The 23,184-nt window shown below is 35.8% G+C and overlaps 2 protein-coding genes across 5 annotated transcripts; both read left to right on the top strand.

Moving 5' to 3' along the window:
* The first annotated feature begins 13,954 nt into the window (after positions 1-13,954).
* LOC107604903 (magnesium transporter, putative (DUF803)) lies at positions 13,955-18,853 on the top strand. Of its 4 annotated transcripts, XM_088489660.1 has the most exons (15): positions 13,976-14,393; positions 14,505-14,600; positions 14,978-15,262; positions 15,602-15,689; positions 15,785-15,846; positions 16,004-16,089; positions 16,195-16,268; positions 16,670-16,772; positions 16,856-16,981; positions 17,071-17,170; positions 17,265-17,384; positions 17,587-17,677; positions 17,747-17,813; positions 18,213-18,309; positions 18,396-18,853. In XM_088489660.1, the coding sequence occupies exons 3-15, from the start codon at positions 15,170-15,172 to the stop codon at positions 18,606-18,608; spliced, it is 1,320 nt and encodes a 439-aa protein (XP_088345786.1). In that variant the 5' UTR covers positions 13,976-14,393; positions 14,505-14,600; positions 14,978-15,169; the 3' UTR covers positions 18,609-18,853. The 4 variants fall into 4 exon arrangements, with proteins under 4 accessions (XP_088345785.1, XP_088345783.1, XP_088345786.1 ...); XM_088489659.1 differs by lacking the exon at positions 14,505-14,600 and having other exon boundaries at positions 13,955-14,393; XM_088489658.1 differs by having other exon boundaries at positions 13,981-14,393; positions 17,587-17,813.
* Positions 18,854-19,328: 475 nt separating this feature from the next.
* Positions 19,329-20,849, top strand: LOC107604904 (uncharacterized). Its single transcript, XM_016306618.3, has one exon. The coding sequence runs from the start codon at positions 19,601-19,603 to the stop codon at positions 20,513-20,515; it is 915 nt and encodes a 304-aa protein (XP_016162104.2). The 5' UTR covers positions 19,329-19,600; the 3' UTR covers positions 20,516-20,849.
* The last annotated feature ends 2,335 nt before the right edge of the window (positions 20,850-23,184 follow it).

Genomic DNA, 23,184 nt, shown 5'->3' with positions numbered 1-23,184 from the left:
ATCTAAATTAAATTAAAAGCATTAATATAAATAAAGCAAAGCAATCTTAAATCTGAAATACCTCAAATAATATTAAATAAAATATGCAGATCTTAACATGAAAAGTTCATAAGCCAATTGGACAACATATCTAATACAAGCATTGAAGCATCTGAAAGTAAAAAGAGGAATATAAAGTAAAAAGAATATTAAACCTGGGATTGAGTCACTCCTAAAACTAAGAGAAATCCTAAATCCTAATCCTAAGAGAGAGGAGAGAACCTCTCTCTCTAAAAACTACATCTACTCCTAAAATTATGAATTATTAGAGCCTCCTTTGAATGGATGCAGTCCCCCACTTTATAGCCTCTAATCTGTATTTTCTGGGCCGCAAACTGGGTCAGAAACAGTCCAAATTTCGCTGGTTTCGGATTTTGCTACGCTGGTTTTTCGTCACTGCGACGCGGTCGCATGGATCACGCGATCGCATCACCTAGCGTTAGGGAAAATATAGCATATTATATATCAAATCGAAGTCCCGGACGTTAGCTTTCCAACGCAATTGGAACCGTATCGTTTGGACCTCTGTAGCTAAAGTTATAGCTGTTTGAGTGCGAAGAGGTCAGGCTGGACAGCTTAGCAACTTCTTCATCTTCTTGTATTCCTTCCACTTTTGCATGCTTTCTTCTCATCCTCCAAGCCATTCCTGCCTTATAATATCTGAAAACACTTAACACACATATCAAGGCATCTAATGGTAATAAGAGAGGATTAATAATAAGCAAATATAAGATCAAAGAAGCATGTTTTCAATCAAAGCACATAATTAGGAAGGCAAATGTAAAATCATGCAAATAGTATGAATAAGTGAGTAAAGAGTAGATAAAAACCACTCAATTGAGCACAAGATAAACCATAAAATAGTGGTTTATCAATCTCCCCACACTTAAACAATAGCATGTCCTCATGCTAAGCTCAAGAGAAGCTATAAAAATGAAGAGGAATGGTAGGATGTATGAAATGCAACCTATGAATGCAACTAAATGCAAAATATTTCTACCTACTTGGTTAAAAATAAACAAATCTTTCAAGAACAAATATGAACTGGATTTCACTAATTCAAATCATGAAAATGAAGTACAAATAGACTTGTAGAAGAAAATAGCTCATGAAAGCCGAGAACAAGGAATTGGGCATCGAACCCTCATTGGTAGTGTATACACTCTAATCACTCAAGTGTTTAAGGTTCGATTCTCTCAATTCTCTACTATCCTTGCTTTCTAAGGCTTGCTCTTCATCTAACAATCAACACAAATTTAATGCACCGATACACATATCAAGAGGTCTTTTAAGGGTTGTAATGGGGTTAGGGTCAAGGTAGGATTGTATTTGGCCAAGTGGACTAAAATCTGAATCCTTAATTAACTTAAACTTTTCCCACCTAACTTAAACAATCCATGTAATCATAATACAACATCTAACAATTCATTAACCATGTTTCCCACATATTCATGCATTCTAATTTCAAGTACAACTCATATGCATTGCTTTCACTACTTACTTTGGGGCATTTTGTCCCCTTTTATTAATTGCTTTTTTTCTTTTCTTTTTCTCTCTCTTTTTCTTCTTCTTTTTTTTTTCTTTTATTTTTTTCTCAATGCATATGATTAATTTATTGAATGCATGAACATGTCCTATTTCTTTCACATTTCCATAAAGATATATAACACCCAATTCTTAAACCAAACATTTTCAAACCCACTTTTTCCACACTTAATTCATGAGCACTCTCACTAGTCTAAGCTAACCAAGGATTCAAATTAAGGACATTATTATTTTCCGCTTAGAGTTAGTGATGAGCTAAAATAAAGAATAAAGGGGTAAAATAGGCTCAAAATTGGTTTGTAAGGGATAATGAAAGGTAAGGCCATATGGGTATGTAAGCTCAGTGAAACAAAGGCCTCAATCATGTAAGTGTATGCATACATCAAATAATGGAAATATAGAATTAAGCAAGACAAAGATCACAATTTTAGAGAGAAAGATACACACTAAAACAGAATTTTGGTTGATAAAATGCAACCAATTCAAATAGGCTCAAAAATCTCACAGGTTTTGTGTGTTCGAGTTCTAAATCATGTTCCAGTATAATATCTCTTCAAACAAGTGTAACATTAAATTTTATTCAAATTAGTGAAATTCTCTAAAAATTTTCTTGAAAAAGAAAATATTACTTCCACCAAGTGGTAAAATATGCAAAAATCAAACAAACATGCAAATGCAACAACTAATCTACAAAGAAAATTTAAACATTGGTGTTTGAGACAAGAAAGTACTAACCCATGGAGATCGGTATCGACCTCTCCACACTTAAAGATTGCACCGTCCTCGGTGCATGCTAAGATGTGCAAGTGGATGGGGGTTGTGGTTTCTCAGCTGGGCTCTTTTTTTGTTCCTTTCCTTGCCGGCAGTTTGAGAGTAGCTTTCTCCTTTCCTTCCTTGGTGGCCATCCTGAAGAAGGGAAGAGAAAGTAAATTAAATTCAAATAGATATATAGCAAGGAAGAGAATGGAAGAGTGGTGATGGATGCACATTAGGATGTAATTGACATTAACACATGCTCTCGAGTATATGTGAAAAGCTAGCAATGAAAAATAGCCAGTGCATCGAAAGATAAGTGGATGCAGGGTGTTTTTGGCATGCCAGAAAAGGGCATGAGTAGCATAGACCAAGTATTACTTGTAATAAATTACCATATTTGTATTGACAATTATATTCAATTAAAATAGTAAAGGGAGTTTATGAAAAGCAAGCATTAAATAGTATAAAGTATAATAGAGAAGTGCATAATGCCATATGGGCTTTTTCACAAACACATAGCATGTATGGTAAATAAGCTATTTGAAAGTATTAAATTGAACATGCAAGCATCCTTTAAAAAAATAATATATAATTGTCAAATAATTATGCAATAATCCACAATGACCCAAATAAAATTCCAACACTAGTGAAAATAATGCAATGAATGAAATATGCAAATAAATGAAGTAAAATAAAATGAAAGATAAGAAGAATGAGAAGGGAAAGAAAGAGAGGAGAAGTAAGTAAGAAATAAGGAGGGAAAAGAGAAAATAGGATTTGGGGAAGAGAAAGACAAGATATTTTGGCATATGAGGTTAAGGTGTGCGACGCTGGCGACGCGGTCGCGTGGGTGACGCGGCCGCGTGGTGCGCAATAAGGTCAGTCGACGCGGACGCGTGGGGCACGCGATCGCGTGACTTGATTTGTGCTAGTGGCGCGAGTGCAGCCTCGCGGTCGCACAACTCTCTGTTCAAAACTTAGTATTGCCAAAATCCTGGGTGACGCGGTCGCGTGGTTGACGCGATCGCGTGAGTGGCCATCATGGGGATATGACGCGGATGCGTGGGCATGCGTTCGCGTGGTGAGGCTTGGGCTTCCATCACAATTCCAGCCCAACTCCAGCTCAACTTTCGGCCATGTACCCGGTTGTCGTCGATTTTCAGGTGACGCGGTCACGTGGGTGACGCGGTCGCGTGGGAGGCCATTATTCTCAGGTGACGCGGTCGCGTGGGGTGATTTGTGCCATTGGCACGCCTCCAGCGCTGCTCCTGCGAAACTCTCTGTTTATATTAATATTGTCTTCTATCTCCTTGCGACGCGGACACGCTCGCTTTTTTTTTTTTATATCTGAAAAATGAAGAATGCAGTGTTAATATGAATGTGATACAAAACTCCAGGTTCAATAAAATAAAACTCAAAAACAAATAAAACTAAATAAAAATGAAAAAAGGAACGATTATACCATGGTGGGTTGTCTCCCACCTAGCACTTTTAGTTAAAGTCCTTAAGTTGGACATTTGGTGAGCTCCCTGTTATGGTGGCTTATGCTTGTATTCATCCAGGAATTCCCACCAGTGTTTGTACTTCCAGTAACCTCCGGGGTCCCAAACTAGGCGCAGAAAGCCTTCAAGTAAGTTAAAGCAAGTGACCAGGCCCGAAGAGTGGTGATTGATAGAATGGATTCCGGGGTCCCAGACCTTGCATTTGCACCCGTCTTTTAGTTGAGCAATATTGTTCCATCCGGGTGGCAAGCAGTCTGAATTCTCACGTAAGCGGCCAAACAACTTCCTAGACCCATTCAGTTGAGCTCTATACCAACCTTTACTCTTAAACTTAAAGCTTCCAACCATGATGAACCTTGCAGGACGATTCTTACCACTGGTCATCTTTCTCTTACTCTTAATGCCATAAAGAGCTCTAAGTTGACCATCCGTCTCCAGTAGCCCATATTCAAGTGGGATTAGAAAGCTAAGGGATATGAAATTTACCCACTTGAATATTGTGAAGGATGATGGCAACTTAGGGGGAGGTGTTTTTAATGAAATTGCAAGCTCCACTCCCTTGTGCTCTTCTCTGATAATTACCACCTCTTTGCAAGCTTCTTCAATTTTAACCTCTTCCTTTTGGTAGCTTTCTTCCAATTCAATCTTCTCTTCATTGCTTTCCAAGGGCATGGGAGGTTGTGCTTCTTCTTCTTGAATCTCCATCTCTTGATCAACCTCTTCCAAGTCTTCAACTGTGATATGCCTTGGAGGTTGTACACCCTCCTTATCATCAATTTCAAACGTCTTGGAAGGGGGTTCTATGACTGGACTTTCCCATGGAGGTTCTGCATCTCCTAAGTCTTCAACCAACTCTTCTTCTTGAACAATGACAACTTCTTCTACTTGTTCTAGTACGAATTCATTCTCTGTCTTGTCCACTGGGGTTTCTAGTATCTCCTTCATGCTACGCTCTTCACTAGACTGTCCACATGGGCTGTGGCTGATCCTTGTGTATTTAAGTGCCCTGAAACCCATTGAATTACTACTTGCTCCAGTTGTTGAATGGTTGTTTGAAATTTATTTACTGTTTTCCTTAGGCGAACCTCTGCTTCTCGGGTTGCCGGACTTGGACATGATACAAAAGAAAGTGGTGGTGGTTGGGAGTGATTGGATTGGAATTGGGGTGGTTCTATATATGGTTCATATGGCTCATAAGGTGGTTGGTATGGTGGTTGAGGGTTAGGGTCATATGGAGGTGAATGGCGGAAAGGGGCTTGTGAGTTTGGTGGTCCAAAGTTATGTTGAGGAAAGGGTTCATAGGCATATGGTGGTGGTTGTTGATAGTCCATTGGAGGTGGTTGTTGCCATGAGGGTTGATCAAATCCTTGTGGCTCCTCCCATCTTTGATTGTTCCAACCTTGATGCCTGTTCTCATTGTAATTTCTTCTTCCTGCAACATTATTGTAACCAGACTCATAGCCAAAGGGGTAAGAGTTCATAGTAAATAGAAATTAAAAATAAAACAAATTGAAATTAAAAGGTTATTTAAATTTTTAATTTGAAAATTAAATTTTTAAAATTTTTAAAATTAAATTTTAAAATTTGATTTTTTTGAAATAAGATAAGATAAGATAAAAATTTTAAAAATGAAAATCTGAAATTTTTTTTTTCGAAAAAAAATTAATTAAAAATATTTTTGAATTTAATGAAGAAAGAGAAAAACAATAAAATGACACCAAATTTTAAATTTTTAGATCAAAACGAAGTAAACAACTAAGAATAGCTTGAAGGTCAAGATGAACGCGAAGAACAACTTGAAGATCAAGATGAACACTAAGAACAAATTTTTGAAAAAATTTTTAATAACTAAATAAAAACCAATAACCTCTTAATTTATGAAAAAGCAAAAATAAAAACAAAAATAAAATAAATAAACAAGCAAAAATAAAAAAAATTACAATAACCAATAATAAGGCACACGTTTGCAATTCCCCGGCAACGGCGCCATTTTGACGTTAGGATTTTTGCCAGTAAAGAATTTCATAAAAACAGTCGCGTTGTAGATATAGTCTCTAAACCGACAGAAATCCCTTCGTACAAACGTTTTGGTTGTCACAAGTAACAAACCCCTTAAAATTGATAACCGAGTATTTAAACCTCGGGTCGTCTTCTCAAGGAATTGCAGGGAAGTATGTTCTTATTATTGGTTATGAAGATTGTAAATTGGGGTTTAGGAAGTAAGGTGGGAATATGTTATATGACAAATAAAATAAAATAATAATAATAAAATAAACTCTTGGCAAGGTATGAAGAACTAGAAATCCTGTCCTTGTTATCCTTATCAGTGTGATGAGAATTGGATTTTAATCCCACTTAGTTAAGTCAAGTGGACTAATTAGCTTGATTCTCAAGTCCTAGTCAACTCCTGTGGAGAGTATAGTGTTAGAGCAATCCTAGCTAAAGCAAAATCTGCCAATTTCAATCACTTGCTGAGTTTGATAACTCAAGTACTACCAATCACTTGACCAAAGCCAAAAGGGAGAAAAATATCTAAATTAAATTAAAAGCATTAATATAAATAAAGCAAAGCAATCTTAAATCTGAAATACCTCAAATAATATTAAATAAAATATACAGATCTTAACATGAAAAGTTCATAACCCAATTGGACAACATATCTAATACAAGCATTGAAGCATCTGAAAGTAAAAAGAGGAATATAAAGTAAAAGGAATATTAAACCTGGGATTGAGTCACTCCTAAAACTAAGAGAAATCCTAAATCCTAATCCTAAGAGAGAGGAGAGAACCTCTCTCTCTAAAAAACTACATCTACTCCTAAAATTATGAATTATTAGAGCCTCCTTTGAATGGATGCAGTCCCCCACTTTATAGCCTCTAATCTGTATTTTCTGGGCCGCAAACTGGGTCAGAAACAGTCTAAATTTTGCTGGTTTCGGATTTTGCCACGCTGGTTTTTCGTCACTGCGACGCGGCCGCATGGATCACGCGGTCGCGTCGCCTAGCGTCAGGGAAAATATAGCATATTATATATCAAATCGAAGCCTCGAATATTAGCTTTCCAACGCAACTGGAACCGCGTCGTTTGGATCTCTGTAGCTAAAGTTATAGCCGTTTGAGTGCGAAGAGGTCAGGCTGGACAGCTTAGCAACTTCTTCATCTTCTTGTATTCCTTCCACTTTTGCATGCTTTCTTCCCATCCTCCAAGCCATTCCTACCTTATAATATCTGAAAACACTTAACACACATATCAAGGCATCTAATGGTAATAAGAGAGGATTAATAATAAGCAAATATAAGATCAAAGAAGCATGTTTTCAATCAAAGCACATAATTAGGAAGGCAAATGTAAAATCATGCAAATAGTATGAATAAGTGGGTAAAGAGTAGATAAAAACTACTCAATTGAGCACAAGATAAACCATAAAATAGTGGTTTATCAGGCATGCAAAGAGCAAAAAATGCTATCAAGACAATGTTTAGAAATAAAAAAGCTGTATATACGCCATACACAAGTATCTTGAAAATGCGGTGGGATAAGCATTTGAAGCGCGATCTCCATGCCGCGGCGTACATTTTAAATCTAGCATTTTTCTATAGTGAGTGTTTTGTTGAGAAGGCAAATATCTTGAGATCTTTACTCGATTTGATTAATGTTGAAACACTTTATGATGACTCAGTTGCCGCAATACAAGAGATACAACTGTATCAAGATTCTAAAAAAAATTTTGGGAGGGAAAGTGCTAAGAGAGCGGCATCAAGACTCGAACCTGGTAAGTTAATTTATATCCAAGTTCAGTTTAGTTTGAAAGTTTAATATGTTGAGTGATAAACACAAACACGTATTTGATTTTTATATTTATGTAGGTGAATGGTGGAGGCTATATGGTGGGAGTGCTCCTAATTTATAAAAAATGGCAGTCTGTCTTCTTCATCAAACTTCTTCTTTATCTGGATGTGAGAGGAACTGGAGCCTTTTTGAACAAATTCATTCAAAGAGGAAGAACTGGTTAGAACATCAAAGACTAAGTGAAATTATTTATGTGACCTATAACCTACGCCTTCAATCTAGGTTGCATCGAAAGAAGAGAAATTATTATCCAATTGACATTCAAAGCATTAACACAGTAGATTTTTTGGTAATAGCAGACGAGGATGATCCTGAATTTACTAATGAAGATGTTGAAGGCATTGAAAGTTTAATATACACTGATAATGCTATGCTTTCGTATCCTAATGGTGAGTGACATAGCAAACTTTATTTCATTCCATAAAGATATATGTCATTAATATTGACTTCTTATTGAGTTTTTTTTCTTATTTTATTAGATAGAGGAGACATAGAAGTTGAAATGGATATGCCTAATGTGGTAATTGAATCCACAAATACTTCTTTTGGTGGTACTTCTGAAGATGGTGACTTTGGATTACCTGTTTATGATGGAGACATCGAAACACTTAATGATGATTATGACTTATGCTGAGTAATGTCTTTGTTTAGTTGAAATATTGTTTCTTCAATGTTATTTCTTTTGATTATAAAATATTTTGTATTTGTCATTTATGTGCGTTGTGATTTTTTTTAGTTATAAACTTTGATATTTAAAATTGTTTATAAACTTTTAATGATAAATTATTTATATCTCATTTTATGAAATTGTTAAATTTTGAATTTTATTAATTTTAAAATTATTAAATTTAAATATTTAAAATTATATATTAAATTTTTATAATTTTATTCTATATTTAATTAAATCGGTTTAATTATAATTTAACTCCGATTGAACTATTAAACCATTGAACTAATCACTCAAGTGATTCGATAACCAATCCGGTAATAGGAATGAAATTATTTGTTACGTTGTTACTGCTATATATTTACTCATTGTCTTATTAGTTATTACTAAGAATTAGATATTTATTTAAAAAGTTAATAATATATAATTTAATTTTTATATATTTTTAGTATAATTTTGTATAAGTACTCAATTATGTATTGCTATAACAACAAATGAGTATTTTTAATTTATTATTTAAAAAATCATTTAAACACATTCATTTAATAGGATAAAGATAAATATTATTTTGGTCTCTAAAATTTATTGTCAAAATCAAATTCGTCCCCTCACTGTTTCATTTGATATTAAAATCGTCTTTTTGACCATTTTACTCTTATCTTATTAACCTTATTCTCTCATTTATTTGATCTCAAATCCGATATTCTTTTTCTCTACCATCACACACACACACAACCCCCTATCTTTTCTGATCAATAGAATTTCTTTGACGGTGGCCACATCTCATACACTCACTATCTTTTCTGTTCAATGGAGTTTCTTCGACGGTGGCCGCATCTCTTTACGTCGGTGACATTCACCCAAACGTCTTTGACGAATAGCTCTTGGAGTCCAAGAGCCTCGTCTCTGTTCACGTTTGTAAGGACTCTTTGTAACAGCCCAGACCACCTGCTAGCACGATATTGTCCGCTTTGGCACACAAGGCCTCACGGTTTTGCCTTTGACGATAGGGATGATAGCCGAAGCCCCCCACACTCACTTGTCAAAACGCGTCATGCTAGGGAGAGGTATGCACACCCTTATAAGGCATGCTTCGTTCCCCTCTCCAACCGATGTGGGCCTTACAATCCACCCCCCTAAGGGAGTCCAGCGCCTTCGCTAGCACATCGATCCGAGCTCTGGCTCTGATACCATCTGTAACAGCCCAGACCACCCGCTAGCACGATATTGTCCGCTTTGGCATACAAGGCCTCACGATTTTGTCTTTGACGATAGGGATGATAGCCGAAGCCCCCTACACTCACTTGTCAAAACGTGTCATGCTAGGGAGAGGTATCCACACCCTTATAAGGCATGCTTCGTTCCCCTCCCCAACCAATGTGGGCCTTACAACAAACACCATGGAAAAAATGGCGATGAGGTTACAACTTCATCATGTAGAGCTTCCTTCTCCTTGGGAGGAGTTTAATAGTAATCTTAAATGGGACTGTCCCTCTATTTAAGTAGTTCATTTGTTTTTCTTGTTTTTTTTTCTTTTGTTTAGTTTATTTAAGTCACCAAAAAGGGATAAGTACTGTTTTGATTCCTAAAGTTTATGGTCAAAATCAAATTCATTTCTGACCTTATTTTTATTTTAAAATCATCCTCAACATTTCATTTGATATTAAAATCATCCTTTTGACTTTTTTATAGACAAAAATACCCTTATATTTTTTCTTACTCTAACCCCACATTCACCACCACCACCACCCTTATTCCCACCAACTATCAACTATTCTTCTTCCCACATCTATCTATTTCAATCCATCAACAACAACACAACACAACATAACATTCAAATTTAAAAATTCATCGTCAACAACATATTCAAATTCAAAAAAATACCAACAACATTATTCATTGCAATCTAATCCTTCAAACTCAACAATAATATCACAGTTATTCATATTTTTTTTATGAAAATAAGATAAAAAAATAAAATAGAAAGAGACAAGAGAGGTGTAGTGAACTCAGTGAGAGAGGAGAAAAAGAAGGAAAAACAAGGAGGAGAGAGGGAGAGTTGGTAGTGATGGTGAGGGAATCCACTGCTGCTGTCACTGGCTGAGTCGCCGAAAAAAAAGATTGAAAAGAGAGAAGAAAGCAGAGAGAGAGAGAGAGAGAGAGAGAGAGAGAGAGAGAGAGAGAGAGAGAGAGAGAGAGAGAGAGAGAGAGAGAGATCGCGGCCTCTACTACCACCAAAACCGCAGCTGCTGCTCTTGAAAAAGTGCCACCGAAAAAAGGTAGAAAAAGGATATTTGGAACCACCACCTTTGTTGCTTCTACTCCTTATCTTTATTTGCTGCGTTGAAACTAACATAGCCATAACCGAGGAACTTGTCAGTGGAAGAGTCTCTACAAATGTGAACAGAGACCAGGCTTTTAGACTCCGAGAGCTGCCACCGAAAAAGATAGAAAAAGGAGATCTAGAACCACCACCATTGTTACTTCTACTCCTTATCTTTATTTGCTGCATCGAAACTAACATAGCCATAACCAAAGAACTTGCCGGGGAGGAGTGTAACAGCCCAGACTACCGGGCCCAACTCTCAACTTGGAGTGGGTAGGCCAACAATCCATTGTAAGGCCCACATCGGTTGGAGAGGGGAACGAAGCATGCCTTATAAGGGTGTGGATACCTCTCCCTAGCATGACGCGTTTTGACGAGTGAGTGTGGGGGGCTTCGGCTAGCATCCCTATCGTCAAAGGCAAAACCGTGAGGCCTTGTGTGCCAAAGCGGACAATATCGTGCTAGCGGGTGGTCTGGGCTGTTACAGATGGTATCAGAGCCAGAACCTGGATCGATGTGCTAGCGAGGGCACTGGACTCCCTTAGGGGGTGGATTGTAAGGCCCACATCGGTTGGGGAGGGGAACGAAGCATGCCTTATAAGGGTGTGGATACCTCTCCCTAGCATGACGCGTTTTGACAAGTGAGTGTGAGGGCTTCGGCTATCATCCCTATCGTCAAAGGCAAAATCGTGAGGCCTTGTGTGCCAAAGCGGACAATATCGTGCTAGCGGGTGGTCTGGGCTGTTACATCTGCCACCGTGTTTGCATCTCTCATAATCAAACGAAAGTCAACACGCCAATTTCAATGCATGATATCCCTTATTTTGAGCACCAACGGATCAATAAACCCAAAACCATCTTAGTGATTAGTAACAAGATTAAACACTTCCACATAATTTGTCTCACAAATAACATCTCGTTGACCCACATCCCAAACTAAGAGATATCCTCTCCAAATAGCAAACAATTCTCCTTGAAGAATACTTTTACTCTTAATCATTCCCAAACACCCAATTTGCCAACTCCCATTACAATCTCTAATAACACAAGCAAAACCAACACTATCACCCGAACTAGGATAACTAACATCACAATTAATCTTAAAAGTACCAATGGATGAGGGATTCCAAAAACCATTTAGAATAGAGGGAAGGGACATACGTTGTAATTCAAAAATATTCCTAAACTCCATTTCTGAAGCTAATATCAGACAAATAATTTTTTCCAGAGGCCAAGTCTCATGAGGATTAAAGATGTCATTATTCTTTACTCGTCATATCCACCAAAGTCCTGAAAAGAACTTAAACGGATGCTCTCTGCTATGATACAAGAACTAGTTCTTCAAATCTAAAGGATGCCAAAAAATATCCAACCTATATCATACAAGCTAAGTTTTTGGACAATTCCAAATACAATGTAAAACCGATTCCGGGCTAGAAAGACATCTTGGGCACCTATCCGATGACAACATCCCTCTTCTGAAGCAAAAACTTGCAGTAGGAAGAGCCTTCTTAAGATACAGCAAAGCCAAAAATTTGTTCTTTTCCGGAACAAATTGGCGCCAAAGCCAATCCTGTACCTCCCAACCAAACAGCTGCTTACACAACCACAAGTAACTATTGCGTGAGTTATAGACTTTGACAGCAGACCCAAATCAATACCAACTCACTTTCGGACCTGCTTGCACATCCGGATTGTAAGAAAGAATATTACCTTTCAAATTTTAAGATAAAGGAGAATAAAGAGTATCCAAATGCCACCTACCAACCGACCAGATATCCTGTATCTGGATGTTCGAATAAGAAATGTGAACATAATCCATTTCATTAGATAACTGCTCTTTTCTCCTCCAGTTAGAAAACTAAAAATTCTGGTTCAAATCCTCCGTACATCAAACAAACTATTCCTTCAACACTTCTGAAGCCTTGCAAAAACTCCTCCAAACGAGAGAGCTCTTGTTCTTAGGACAACCAAAACAATGATTATTAAATAATGATTATTTGATTAAAAATATTAGAGAATTATTATTTTAAATTATTTTATTTATATTAAATTTTAATTTTTTAATCTTAAATTATAAATTATAACTTTAGATCTTAAATCTTAAAAAAGGGCTTTAAATTAATTTGGGTTAATTTAATAGTTAGTTCACTAGTTTGATTAAACAAGTGTTTGAGAGTTTGAATTCCGTCTTCTGTATGCCATAATTCACTGCGTGACTAGAAGATACTGTTGTGAAAAACCAAAATTAAAAATATTAAGTTTGTGTTTATTTTTAGAGACTGGGATTGAGATTAGAGACTGAGATTCAATATTCTGTTTGGTGGCTTAGAACTAAAATTTCAATCCCAAGGCATAAAATTTCAGTCCCTTTAGTAACCCTAGAAAGTGGGGACATAGGAGATCGAAATTTTATAGCATGTCTTTAAAAATATCCTTATTCAACTTTTTAAATTCCAAATCTATCCCGTCTCTATATTTATCTTAGACTAAACATAATACTATGACATAACTCAATACAGTATATTTTATATTAAACACAATATAGAAACGATCGCTGTCTCTTATTCTTTATTTCCTAGTCTCAATTTCAGTTTTTAAGTTCTAAACGCAGCCCAATTAACTAAAAGTTGGATTTTATAGGATAAAAAGAATAAATTATAAAAAATGCACTTGAATAATTTTGTCGCTGACAAAAATATACTCGAATTTTGTTATTGACAAAAATAGCATCAAATAATATAAAAATGCGATAAAAATGTCCAAAAAGAATATTATTTTTTTGTAAATAACAAATCACTTTTGTATTTTATAAATTATTTATGTATTTGATCCAAAATTTTATAGTAATATTTAAATAATTATTTAAAAAATACATACACAAAATTGACTAAAAATTTAATTTTTATATTTTTTATTTTTTAAAGGTATTATTAATTGTTGATAAAAAAATTACAAAAAATATATATTTAACAAAAAAATATTAAATTTTAAGAATAAAAATATTTTATTTTTTTAATGAAATTTATAAAAATTTATATTAAAATTTAATTTTTAAAATATTTTTTAAAAATATATATTTAATGTTTAATATTTTTATTTTATTTTAAATTATTTAAAAATATTTTATCAATAACAAAATTTGAAGGACAAAATTATTTGGTTGTATTTTTAGTGATTTGCAATGCCTGATAAAAATTAAAGTCATGTTAAGGTAAATGGGAGGATTAAGAGGTGAAATATCTTTTCCATAATAAATTAATAATCAATCAAATGGGGATTCTTTCTACCGAGAGAGTGCAAAGAGCAAGCAGAAGACGCCGGTAACAGCGGTGGCTCTCTCTTCTCTATCAAAGGGTCTCTTTCATTTCACCCTTCTTCTCCCCTTTTACTTTTCCGCACCCCCATTTTCCCTTTTGACCTTTGACCCAACCCAACCCAACCCAGCCCTCCACATTCCGCAACTCCTTTCTTCCTTCCTTCTTCAATATCAATTTCCCTTCGTTTTCAACCACCAATACACAAAAATAAATTTCAAAATAAAAAGAAAACCAAAACTGCCATTCTTTTATTTCTCTTGTTATTATTGTTATTACTATAATTTTCAAACAATACATTTTTTTTTGTTATTTCGCTTCCCTTTGAATTCTCCTCATTCTGTTGAACCGATCCCATCCATTCCTGCGTTTGTTTCTTCCTTTAGAAGGTAAATCAACTAGCTTGCTAATCTCTTACGATTCTTTTTTTGTATTTCTTTAATTTCTATCTTTTTTTTTTGTCTTCTGTCTCTTCTTCAATTTTCTTGTTAATTTAGCAGATCTGGATTCCTCAGCGAAGCATGTTTCGTAGGACTTAGGATTTAGGAGCTCTTTCTTTCTTTTTCGTGGTTTGATTCCTTCCTCCTTTTTTGGGGGTACGTAGTTGGGTTATTCATTTGACACATTGTGATAGTTTATGGATCTGGAATATTGAGAGATGTTAAAGGGAAGCATAATTGCATTGTTTCTCTACGAATTTGTGCCCATTAATGAATGTGTTTACTCAGATTCATGCACAATTTTGGTATATCGCATGTCATGGTTTTTGTGGTTTCAGCTTTTAATATGGAATTAGTAGCTAGAAACTGCTTTTTCATTTTTGGCGATTTCATTAGCTTCACTAATTTAATAATTTTGCTCATAGATTTAGCCCTGTAACTTCATTATATCAAATAAATTTCTTACTTATTGATTATCTGCACTTAACACTATAAAAACATGATTTAATTAATTCCTTGCATTTTTGGTTCAGGTGACATAAGACTGTGTTGTCTACACCAAGTTAGGTTCTGAAACTGACCTACTTGGTGCAACTAGTCACGGTAAAGACTCTTTCCCTTCTCCAATTTGTGCGGAGAATTCGAGGAACCTGCATCTGCTAGACAGCATTCCTCAATTTCTGCTGCATGTGGGCTCTCCTTCAAGTTGCTACATCTTTTTATACATGGGGAAGTGGATTGTTGGTGCTTTCATCAACCTTTTTGGTAGCCTTGCTATAAACTTTGGCACCAATCTTCTTAAATTAGGGCATAACGAGGTAAGTGATATGTTCTTGGGTGTGTTTCATTCTTTTGTTTAATGAGTTGGGAAATTTCATTTTGCAAATGTATGATGTTAAGAGATTTTAGCAGTCGTAATAAGTAAACCTCTTGACTATTAAGTTGGAGTGTTAAAACTGAGGTTATATTTCCATTCTAATTGCCTTTGTTTTTCCTTTTCATTATATATGGCATTTTTTATCACCTATATTAGCCTACTTACTAGATAATATTTTAATATGTAAACATGCTCAGAGAAATATGTTAATACTTAATACTATTTTTATTATATCAAATTACTTTGGAAGGATGAAGTGGTTGGGCTGTATGTTTTGCAGAGAGAAAAACATTCAGTAATTGGAGGTGACGGGACAAGTGGAAAGCTGCCTCTTAAGCCTATTATACACTTTCAGATTTGGAGAGTTGGTATAGACTTGTACATTTGTATATAGATTTTTCACCTTCTACCTCAGGTGGCTGATTTCTTGTTTTTGATTGCATTCATATTTCTTGCTATGCAGGTATCTTACTTTTCATTCTTGGAAATTGCTTGAACTTCATTTCCTTTGGATATGCTGCTCAGGTACATTACCTATGATTTTACTGGGATTCATGGCCAAGCATTTGAAGTAATTTTATCATAGCTTGCAGTATTTTCATACTGTTATGCTTGGCTAGTATAAATTTTGATGGATGCATTTCCTTTCCTTTAATTGCATATTCTTCTCTTTTGTGTGCAGTCACTTCTTGCTGCCCTTGGATCTGTTCAGTTTGTATCTAACATTGCATTTGCCTATTTTGTCTTGAACAAATTGGTAACTGTCAGGTATGCGGTATGCTAATTGTTAATTGAGAATACTGTTTCCGTTTTTGGCCTATCATCATCCTTGTTTAGTCTCTTCCAATTACTCAATCTTCGACTTCTGAACAGGGTATTGGTTGCCACTGCCTTCATTGTTCTTGGCAATGTTTTTCTAGTTGCTTTTGGTAATCACCAATCACCTGGTATGTATTTATTCCCTAGTGCAACTAAATCTGTGCAATGGTGTCTTTGAAAAAGTAATAAAAATTATGCTGCTGACAGATAGTGCTCTAGTAAAAATTAATTTCTGCAATTGGATAATGGATACTTGAGTTGGCTGTAGCAACATACCTCATTCAGGATATGGATTTATCTAAATACACCTAACTTATGGGTTATGGCATCTTAAATGTTAAACGTAGGAAGTGGCATGTGTCTTAACTGAAATATCCATTCAAAATATCAGTGTTCTTCGTGCTTGTTGATCTATAAGATTTAATATATGCCAAAATCTCCAATTATATGTTATGATATAATAAGTATTTGTTTAACCAAGATCTTACAATGTTGTAAGCTGATACATTGTAAACTACTTTCATTTCAGTTTATACACCAGAGGAGTTAGCAGATAAATATACCAATGGTGCATTCCTGCTGTACCTTCTAGTTTTGGTCTTAGTTATTGCTTTGCATCACTTCATTTACAGGTGATAAATGATATTTCATTGTTATTACTTGTTAGGTTAAACAATCAATTGGCTTGTTTCTGAGTATCGTGTGAAATATGTAGGAGAGGAGAACTGCTTTCCGTATCAGGACATAACCTTAGACCTTATTGGCACATGCTTCTACCTTTCTCCTATGCGATAGTTTCAGGTGCTGTAGGTTCATGTTCAGTGCTGTTTGCAAAATCTCTGTGAGTTAGCAATTCAACATTTTATTGTGCTCTATGAATGGGTAGCCGCTTTTCCTTTTGTCTAACATTGATGCTTAATTTTGTGGCAGGTCGAACCTCCTTCGACTTGCCATGTCTGGTGGTTATCAGTTACACAGCTGGTTCACATATTCAATGCTTCTTTTATTCCTCAGTACAGCTGGGTTTTGGGTAAGGGCTAATAATTGCATGCAATGACATTGAGAGACCTGTGATAGCTATTTATAAACATGAGTGCTGACTTACTCTATTTTTGTGTGTGCAGATGACCAGGTTGAACGAAGGACTGTCCTTGTTTGATGCAATCCTTATTGTTCCCATGTTTCAGATAGCTTGGACTTTCTTCTCCATCTGTACAGGAATTATTTACTTTCAAGAGTACCAGGTACTTTACCTCTGTCTTATACAGATGATTTGGCGTGGGGCTAATGGATGCTGACCATCCTCATCAAAATTCTGTTTTAAGTAACATTATTGAATTAAATTTGGGAAGATAAATAAGGTCATATAATATGGAAGCTCTGGATAGCGAATTTGAACTTTGGATAGCGAATTTGTCTCATGCAAAGTTTATTCTCTGAAAACAGGTATTTGATGCATTAAGGACGACGATGTTTATACTAGGAATGACTTGTGTATTCGTCGGCATTTCTTTGTTGGCACCTGATGATTCAAAAGGTAATTATAATGTTTCGATAGTTATACAATGGTTCAAAATATGCAGAATTAAACTCCTTTTCTTTTTAGGTGCTGAGGCCAAAGATAGTTCTTTGGATTCGATGGCAACCTCTGGAATTGCAACGGAATCAAACAGGTATAAATAAGCCCTCATGAACTCTTGTTGATGGGATAAGGGAGGAAAGGGGGGTAGGGCTAGTATGGTACCACGATTGACTAATGATGTAAACCATTTACTATATATCTTCTTCCCTAACTTTAAGGATCTTTGGGAAGACCACTGTGAGTGAAGTTCTAGTTGATTCCCTTCCAGAAACCTAACTCACATACCACCCCCTTAGGCTCTAGAACATTCCCAACTAAATGAGATCTCTGGCATGGAATATTGACCTGGTTAAGACAGCTTTTAGTGCATTTTCTTTTAATCATCCAAGAAGTTGTTGGCACAATGTGTATCATTCCTGTATTTTCTTTCCCTTGATTTGGCCATCGTCTATATTGAGTTGCGAAATTTGATATTATTTATTTGTTACAGGTTGGTAGCGACTCAGGAAGAAGCACAAAACACAGAATCAAGATCATTTGTAAAAGGAACGCTGATGAAGATTTCAAGCATGCTAGTCAAAGCCAAGGTATTGGTAATTGCATTAGCATTCACCTTTTATAAACTTGATCAGTTTTGATATGGAACACAATCTGAGCTTGTCTTTCCATGCAGAATACTTGTGCAATGTCTCTTGGGTTTGGGGAGGATACAATTCAGGCATCTTCAGTTCTTGTGATGCCAATGATGTCATCGAGAATGACCGGATTCAGAGGTGGTGGGATCGAGCGAGCGAGGTTTTTGTCGATGAGAAGTTGGAGCAAGGTCCCCAAAGAGGAAGGCGAGGAATTGCTTGGAACTAGCCACGCTCTCCCGGAGAGTCCTTGATAGTGGTAGTTATAGGATAACCCATGGCCCCGATATTTGTTTCTTATAGTTTGTCTTCGCCACGTTTTGTAATATTTGGAGGCGCTTAGATCTAAAGCCATTAGAATTCAATTATTTGCTCTACCGAGCATTCATGTAAAATCACCCAAGAAAAAAAATGCACCCAAAACAAGATTGTTTCAACTTGTATATTGTATATTGCTGCTTGTATAATGAAAAGAAAATAAAATCAGAGTGAGATCGAACTGTGATTAGTTGGCAGTTTTACTTTCCACAGTATACCCAATTCAAAATGTACGAACACCACACCTTCCGATCAATTCGTTGATGGTATTAAAGGGGATAACATGATACGAAAGAGATTTGAATTACTTTTGGAAAGAAGCAATAGGAATACATGAATTGAATAGTAATAATTGAATTGATTTTTAAGTTAACTAATTAAGCAAGTAATTATATAATTGTTAAATAATAATTAGTTTAGAAGAAAAACTAAATTGAGATTATAACATCTTTTTAATAGCTATAATAAAAAGTTCAGTTTTTGGAAGATAAACAAGGAGTGAAAGGTAGAGGAAGATTTAGAAGGTGGTCAAAGGAGACCTACAAGTTTAATAGCATCGTTTAATTCATGTAGCCAATCCCATCTAGAAAGACAAGACTTTGTTGTTGTTGTTTAGGATATTAACTTATTAAGGAGCACCATCCAAAAGAGTCTTAACTCTCAAGCATGGACAAAAGAGACAGGTTAGTTAAAAGGGAACTGAGTAGAAGAATGGTAGTTTGTTCGAGGAAGGTGCTTCTCTCTGGAAATATCTCCGCGTACTACATTCAACAATTCAAGTTACACCTTCCATTCAAACCCAAAAAATTCCCATTCCAGCCCAAACCAAGAAAAATTATATAAAACAAAGGAACAACCCACATTCCCAACGCTAATAACAATCTCCAACAAAAAAAAAAAAAAAAAAAAAAAAAAAGAAGAAAGAAACATGCATCGAAAGGAAGCTGTTCCAACCATGGAGCTGAAACTAATCTCTTGCAACGATCTAAAGGCATTCAACTTCTTCCAGAAACTCACCCTATACGCCGTCGTTTGGATCGAGAGCGACGACCCCAACAGGACCCTCAAAGAAAGCCAGAGTCAACAGCAGCGGACTAGAACCGACAGAGAAGCCGATGGCGACGGAGCTAACCCGGAGTGGCACCACGACGCCATCTTCGACCTGGCGTGGATCACGCCCTCGCTTCTAGAAGGTTCCGAGGGCCTCTTCTTCCGCTTCGAGTTCCGCCACGACGGTACTCTCCTCGGCGACAAGCTCATCGGCGAATGCCGCGTCCCCGTGGCTGATCTCGTCCGCGACGCCGCCAAATCTGACGCGGCGCGCTCTGTTAGCTACCAGGTTCGGTCCGGCGAGGGAAAACCTAACGGGATCTTCAATTTTTCGTATCGATTGAAAGGGACTGGGGATAGGTATGAGTCGTCACAGATTTTGGAAGGGAGAATTTCTGGTTACCCTGTGTTGGATCCACAGGATTTTAATCCCAACCATTCGTTGGTGCAGTATCCTCCGATGACGACAACGACGACGGCGATTGGGAGCGCGTGTTGCTATCCGACGGTGGGTTCGGGAGGGGCCTATTCTCCGTCTGCGGCGGTGGGGTCCCCGGTTTCGCCCTTTGGAAAGTTTGATAATTGTCATCCGCCGTTTTTTCCGCCACAGGTTCCATCGTACGGGGGGTGCGCTTGTAACTATCCGCCACCTCCGCCTCCGCCGTATCCGTATCCGTATCCGTATCCGCCTACGGTAGCGCACGGAGGATCCTATTACCCGCCCGTTGAGCATGTGGTCCATCATCCTCATCCGTGGGCTTCCTCAGGCCTGAGTTTCGAAAACAGGTGGTAAGGAAAATGGGCCGGAATAATAGTGGGCCGAAGTGTGTGTATAGTTTTTGTATCCAAATTTTTGGCGATACTATGATTTGATGATATTTTGGAAGTTAGATTTTATATTTTTGGTTTTTTAGGGGTAAAAAAGATAGATTAACCAAAATAAAAGATATTCATGTAGACTCTGGGCTGTTTATATTTGTTATATAACCTTGGTTGGTTGGTCAGAATTCTAAGGTTAATTTATGCTTTCTAATTTCTACAAAAAATGCTATTTAAAATGTTATTTGTACATTAATTTCAGTAGCCGTATAAAAATACGGTAAAATAGTGCATATGGATACGGTAAATAATGCGACGTGCTTGAAAAACAGAACCCATCTAGTTTCTTCATCCCGTCATTGCTCTCATCTTTTTCGATCGCTTGATTTCTTCCCTTCACGGTGCAGCGGTTCTCTCTCCTCCCATTCGATCGCGCCATTGCACCTCACTCCCCGCTTTTTTTTGTTTTTTTTTTTCACATAACGCTTCACTCTGTTCTTGGATCGCGCCATTGCTCCTTACTCTTCACTTTCTTCTCTTTTCTGCATAGCGCCCGACTCTGCTCTTCTTAGAGATGTTTATCAATGAGTTATTTTAAATATATTATGTTGATTTATTTTGGTTCTTCTTATCTTAGGGTTTTGATTCCATTTTTATTGGTCAAATTAGAAAAGTTGCTGTTTATTGAAGTAAAGTTAGAATTCAATTGAATCCACAAGTTTGAAGTAAAGTTAGAATTTAATTGAATCCACAAGTTCGAATGACGAGGTTTGTGCTGTGTTATTTAATTTTAAGGGTTCGTTTGGAAAGTTTCAAAAGTTATGATGCACAGACATTGACATTGACACGGGACATGTCGACATACGAATTTTAAAATCTTATAAGATACGAGGACACGCATACATATAAAATATAAAGTATTTTTTTAGATAAATCATAATGGTATTTTGATATTTTATTGATACTAAAATATAAATTAATTTTTTAATTATTTTTAATATTTTATTTTAATTATATCAAGTATTTAAAATATTTTTTGTTTTAATAAATAATATATATACTATATCTAAATTTATTTCAAAAATATATGTTAAGAATAATATTAGAAACGCTGATACGTGATGGTATTTAGGTGTATCCAAGCGTGTCCGGTGAAGAATTTGTTATTTTTTATTAAGACACGGTTTGGACACACCAGACACGCGTGTCGAACGAGTGTCGGTGAGTGTCGTGTCCAAAATGTGTCCAACACGCGGACACGGCAACTCAGCGAAGTGTTCGTGCTTCATAGTTCAAAAGTAACTTTTTTGAACTTTTGATTTATGAAAAGTAATAGTATTAATGTTTGGTGCAATTTTCAAAATCAAATTACAACTTTCTAAGAAACTATTTAGGAGCTTATAGAGAAGTTAAAAAAAATGATTTCTCTCATAATACTACTACTTTTTTATCGCATTTCTATAAAATAAACACTTTTAGAACTAAAAATTCAAACACAAAGTAACTTATTTATAAGTTACTTTTAATATAGTCATTTATTGTTTAAGCTATTTTTTCAAAAAGAGCTTAATTAAGTTGTTTACCCAAATTGGACCTAAGTGTTTTTGATTTGTTTTTTTTATTTGTTAATTATGAGATTTTTTATTTTTTATCCTTAACTCTTGTCGGTAATCAAACACCTTTCAACTTGTTTTTAAGTGTTTAATTAACCATGTTTTAAGTTGTTGTAATCATAGGAATGACATTTTCTCATATGGACAAAACTTTTTATTCCAATTATGCAAAGAGGGTTGACTTTTCATAGAATATAAAAACTGTTAAGTGAAATTAAAATAGACAGATTACATATCAAATCTTGGTATCTTCTAAAGCTGGTTATCGAAGAAAAAAAATTGATCACAAATCTAACTTCCGAACAAAATTGTAAAGTTAGGATAATTGTAAAGAGGGATAAGAAGTTGGAATATGTGTTAACTTCTGTGAATATTCAGTATAACCATGTTGTTAGTCATAGCATGGCAAAGACGTTGAAAGAGATCAAGAAACTAAACTTGCATGCCAAACGGATAGCTGAGATCAATGATGAAAGTGGTGTTACAATGAGAAACACCTATCAGAGTTTAGTAACTGTTGCTGGTGGCCATGACAAATTGACTTTTATTGAAAAAGATCTTCGAAATTATATAGCAAAAAGTGTAAGTCATACAAGAAGAGGGGAATGTGCAATTATTAATGCATTATTTTCATAGGAAACAGCAGCAAAAGCGCAACTTTTATGAAGTTAAATTGGATGAACAACATCGCATAGAGCATGCTTTTTAGGCCGATGCTAGAAGTGGTGCTGCTTATAAGCACTTTGGTGACGTCGTGAGCTTTGATAAGACGTACCAAACAAATATGTACTCTTGTTTTTTCATGTGTTTGATGTATAAGGAGAGGTAGAATAGAATGCATTTGCTGCTACTTTGCATGATATCTTGAGTTTGATTGTTTTATTTACTCAGTTTAATTATACTGTGCATAATTTTTGCAGCATGTTTGATTATAGTATGATATAGATTCTTGAGTTTGATTGTTACTTTGACGACTATAATTGGATTCTTAATTTTATTATAGATATGATATATCTTTTGCCTCATTTGT

The sequence above is a fragment of the Arachis ipaensis genome, chromosome B6 (genome assembly GCF_059453495.1).
Source record: "Arachis ipaensis isolate K30076 ecotype BB chromosome B6, ASM5945349v1, whole genome shotgun sequence".
NCBI classification, from domain to species: Eukaryota; Viridiplantae; Streptophyta; class Magnoliopsida; order Fabales; family Fabaceae; genus Arachis; species Arachis ipaensis.
The sequence above is the reverse complement of the archived record's forward strand: the minus strand, read 5'-3'. Positions and strand labels throughout refer to the sequence as shown.

Bases quoted from the DNA above. Each gene is read 5' to 3' on its own strand.
- LOC107604903 (XM_088489657.1), top strand. From the start codon at position 15,170: ATGGGGAAGTGGATTGTTGGTGCTTTCATCAACCTTTTTGGTAGCCTT. The intron at 15,690-15,784 runs GTATAGACTTGT...CTTGCTATGCAG, and splicing joins CTTTCAGATTTGGAGAGTTG to GTATCTTACTTTTCATTCTT. The intron at 17,385-17,586 runs GTACTTTACCTC...CTCTGAAAACAG, and splicing joins TTTACTTTCAAGAGTACCAG to GTATTTGATGCATTAAGGAC.
- LOC107604904 (XM_016306618.3), top strand. From the start codon at position 19,601: ATGCATCGAAAGGAAGCTGTTCCAACCATGGAGCTGAAACTAATCTCT.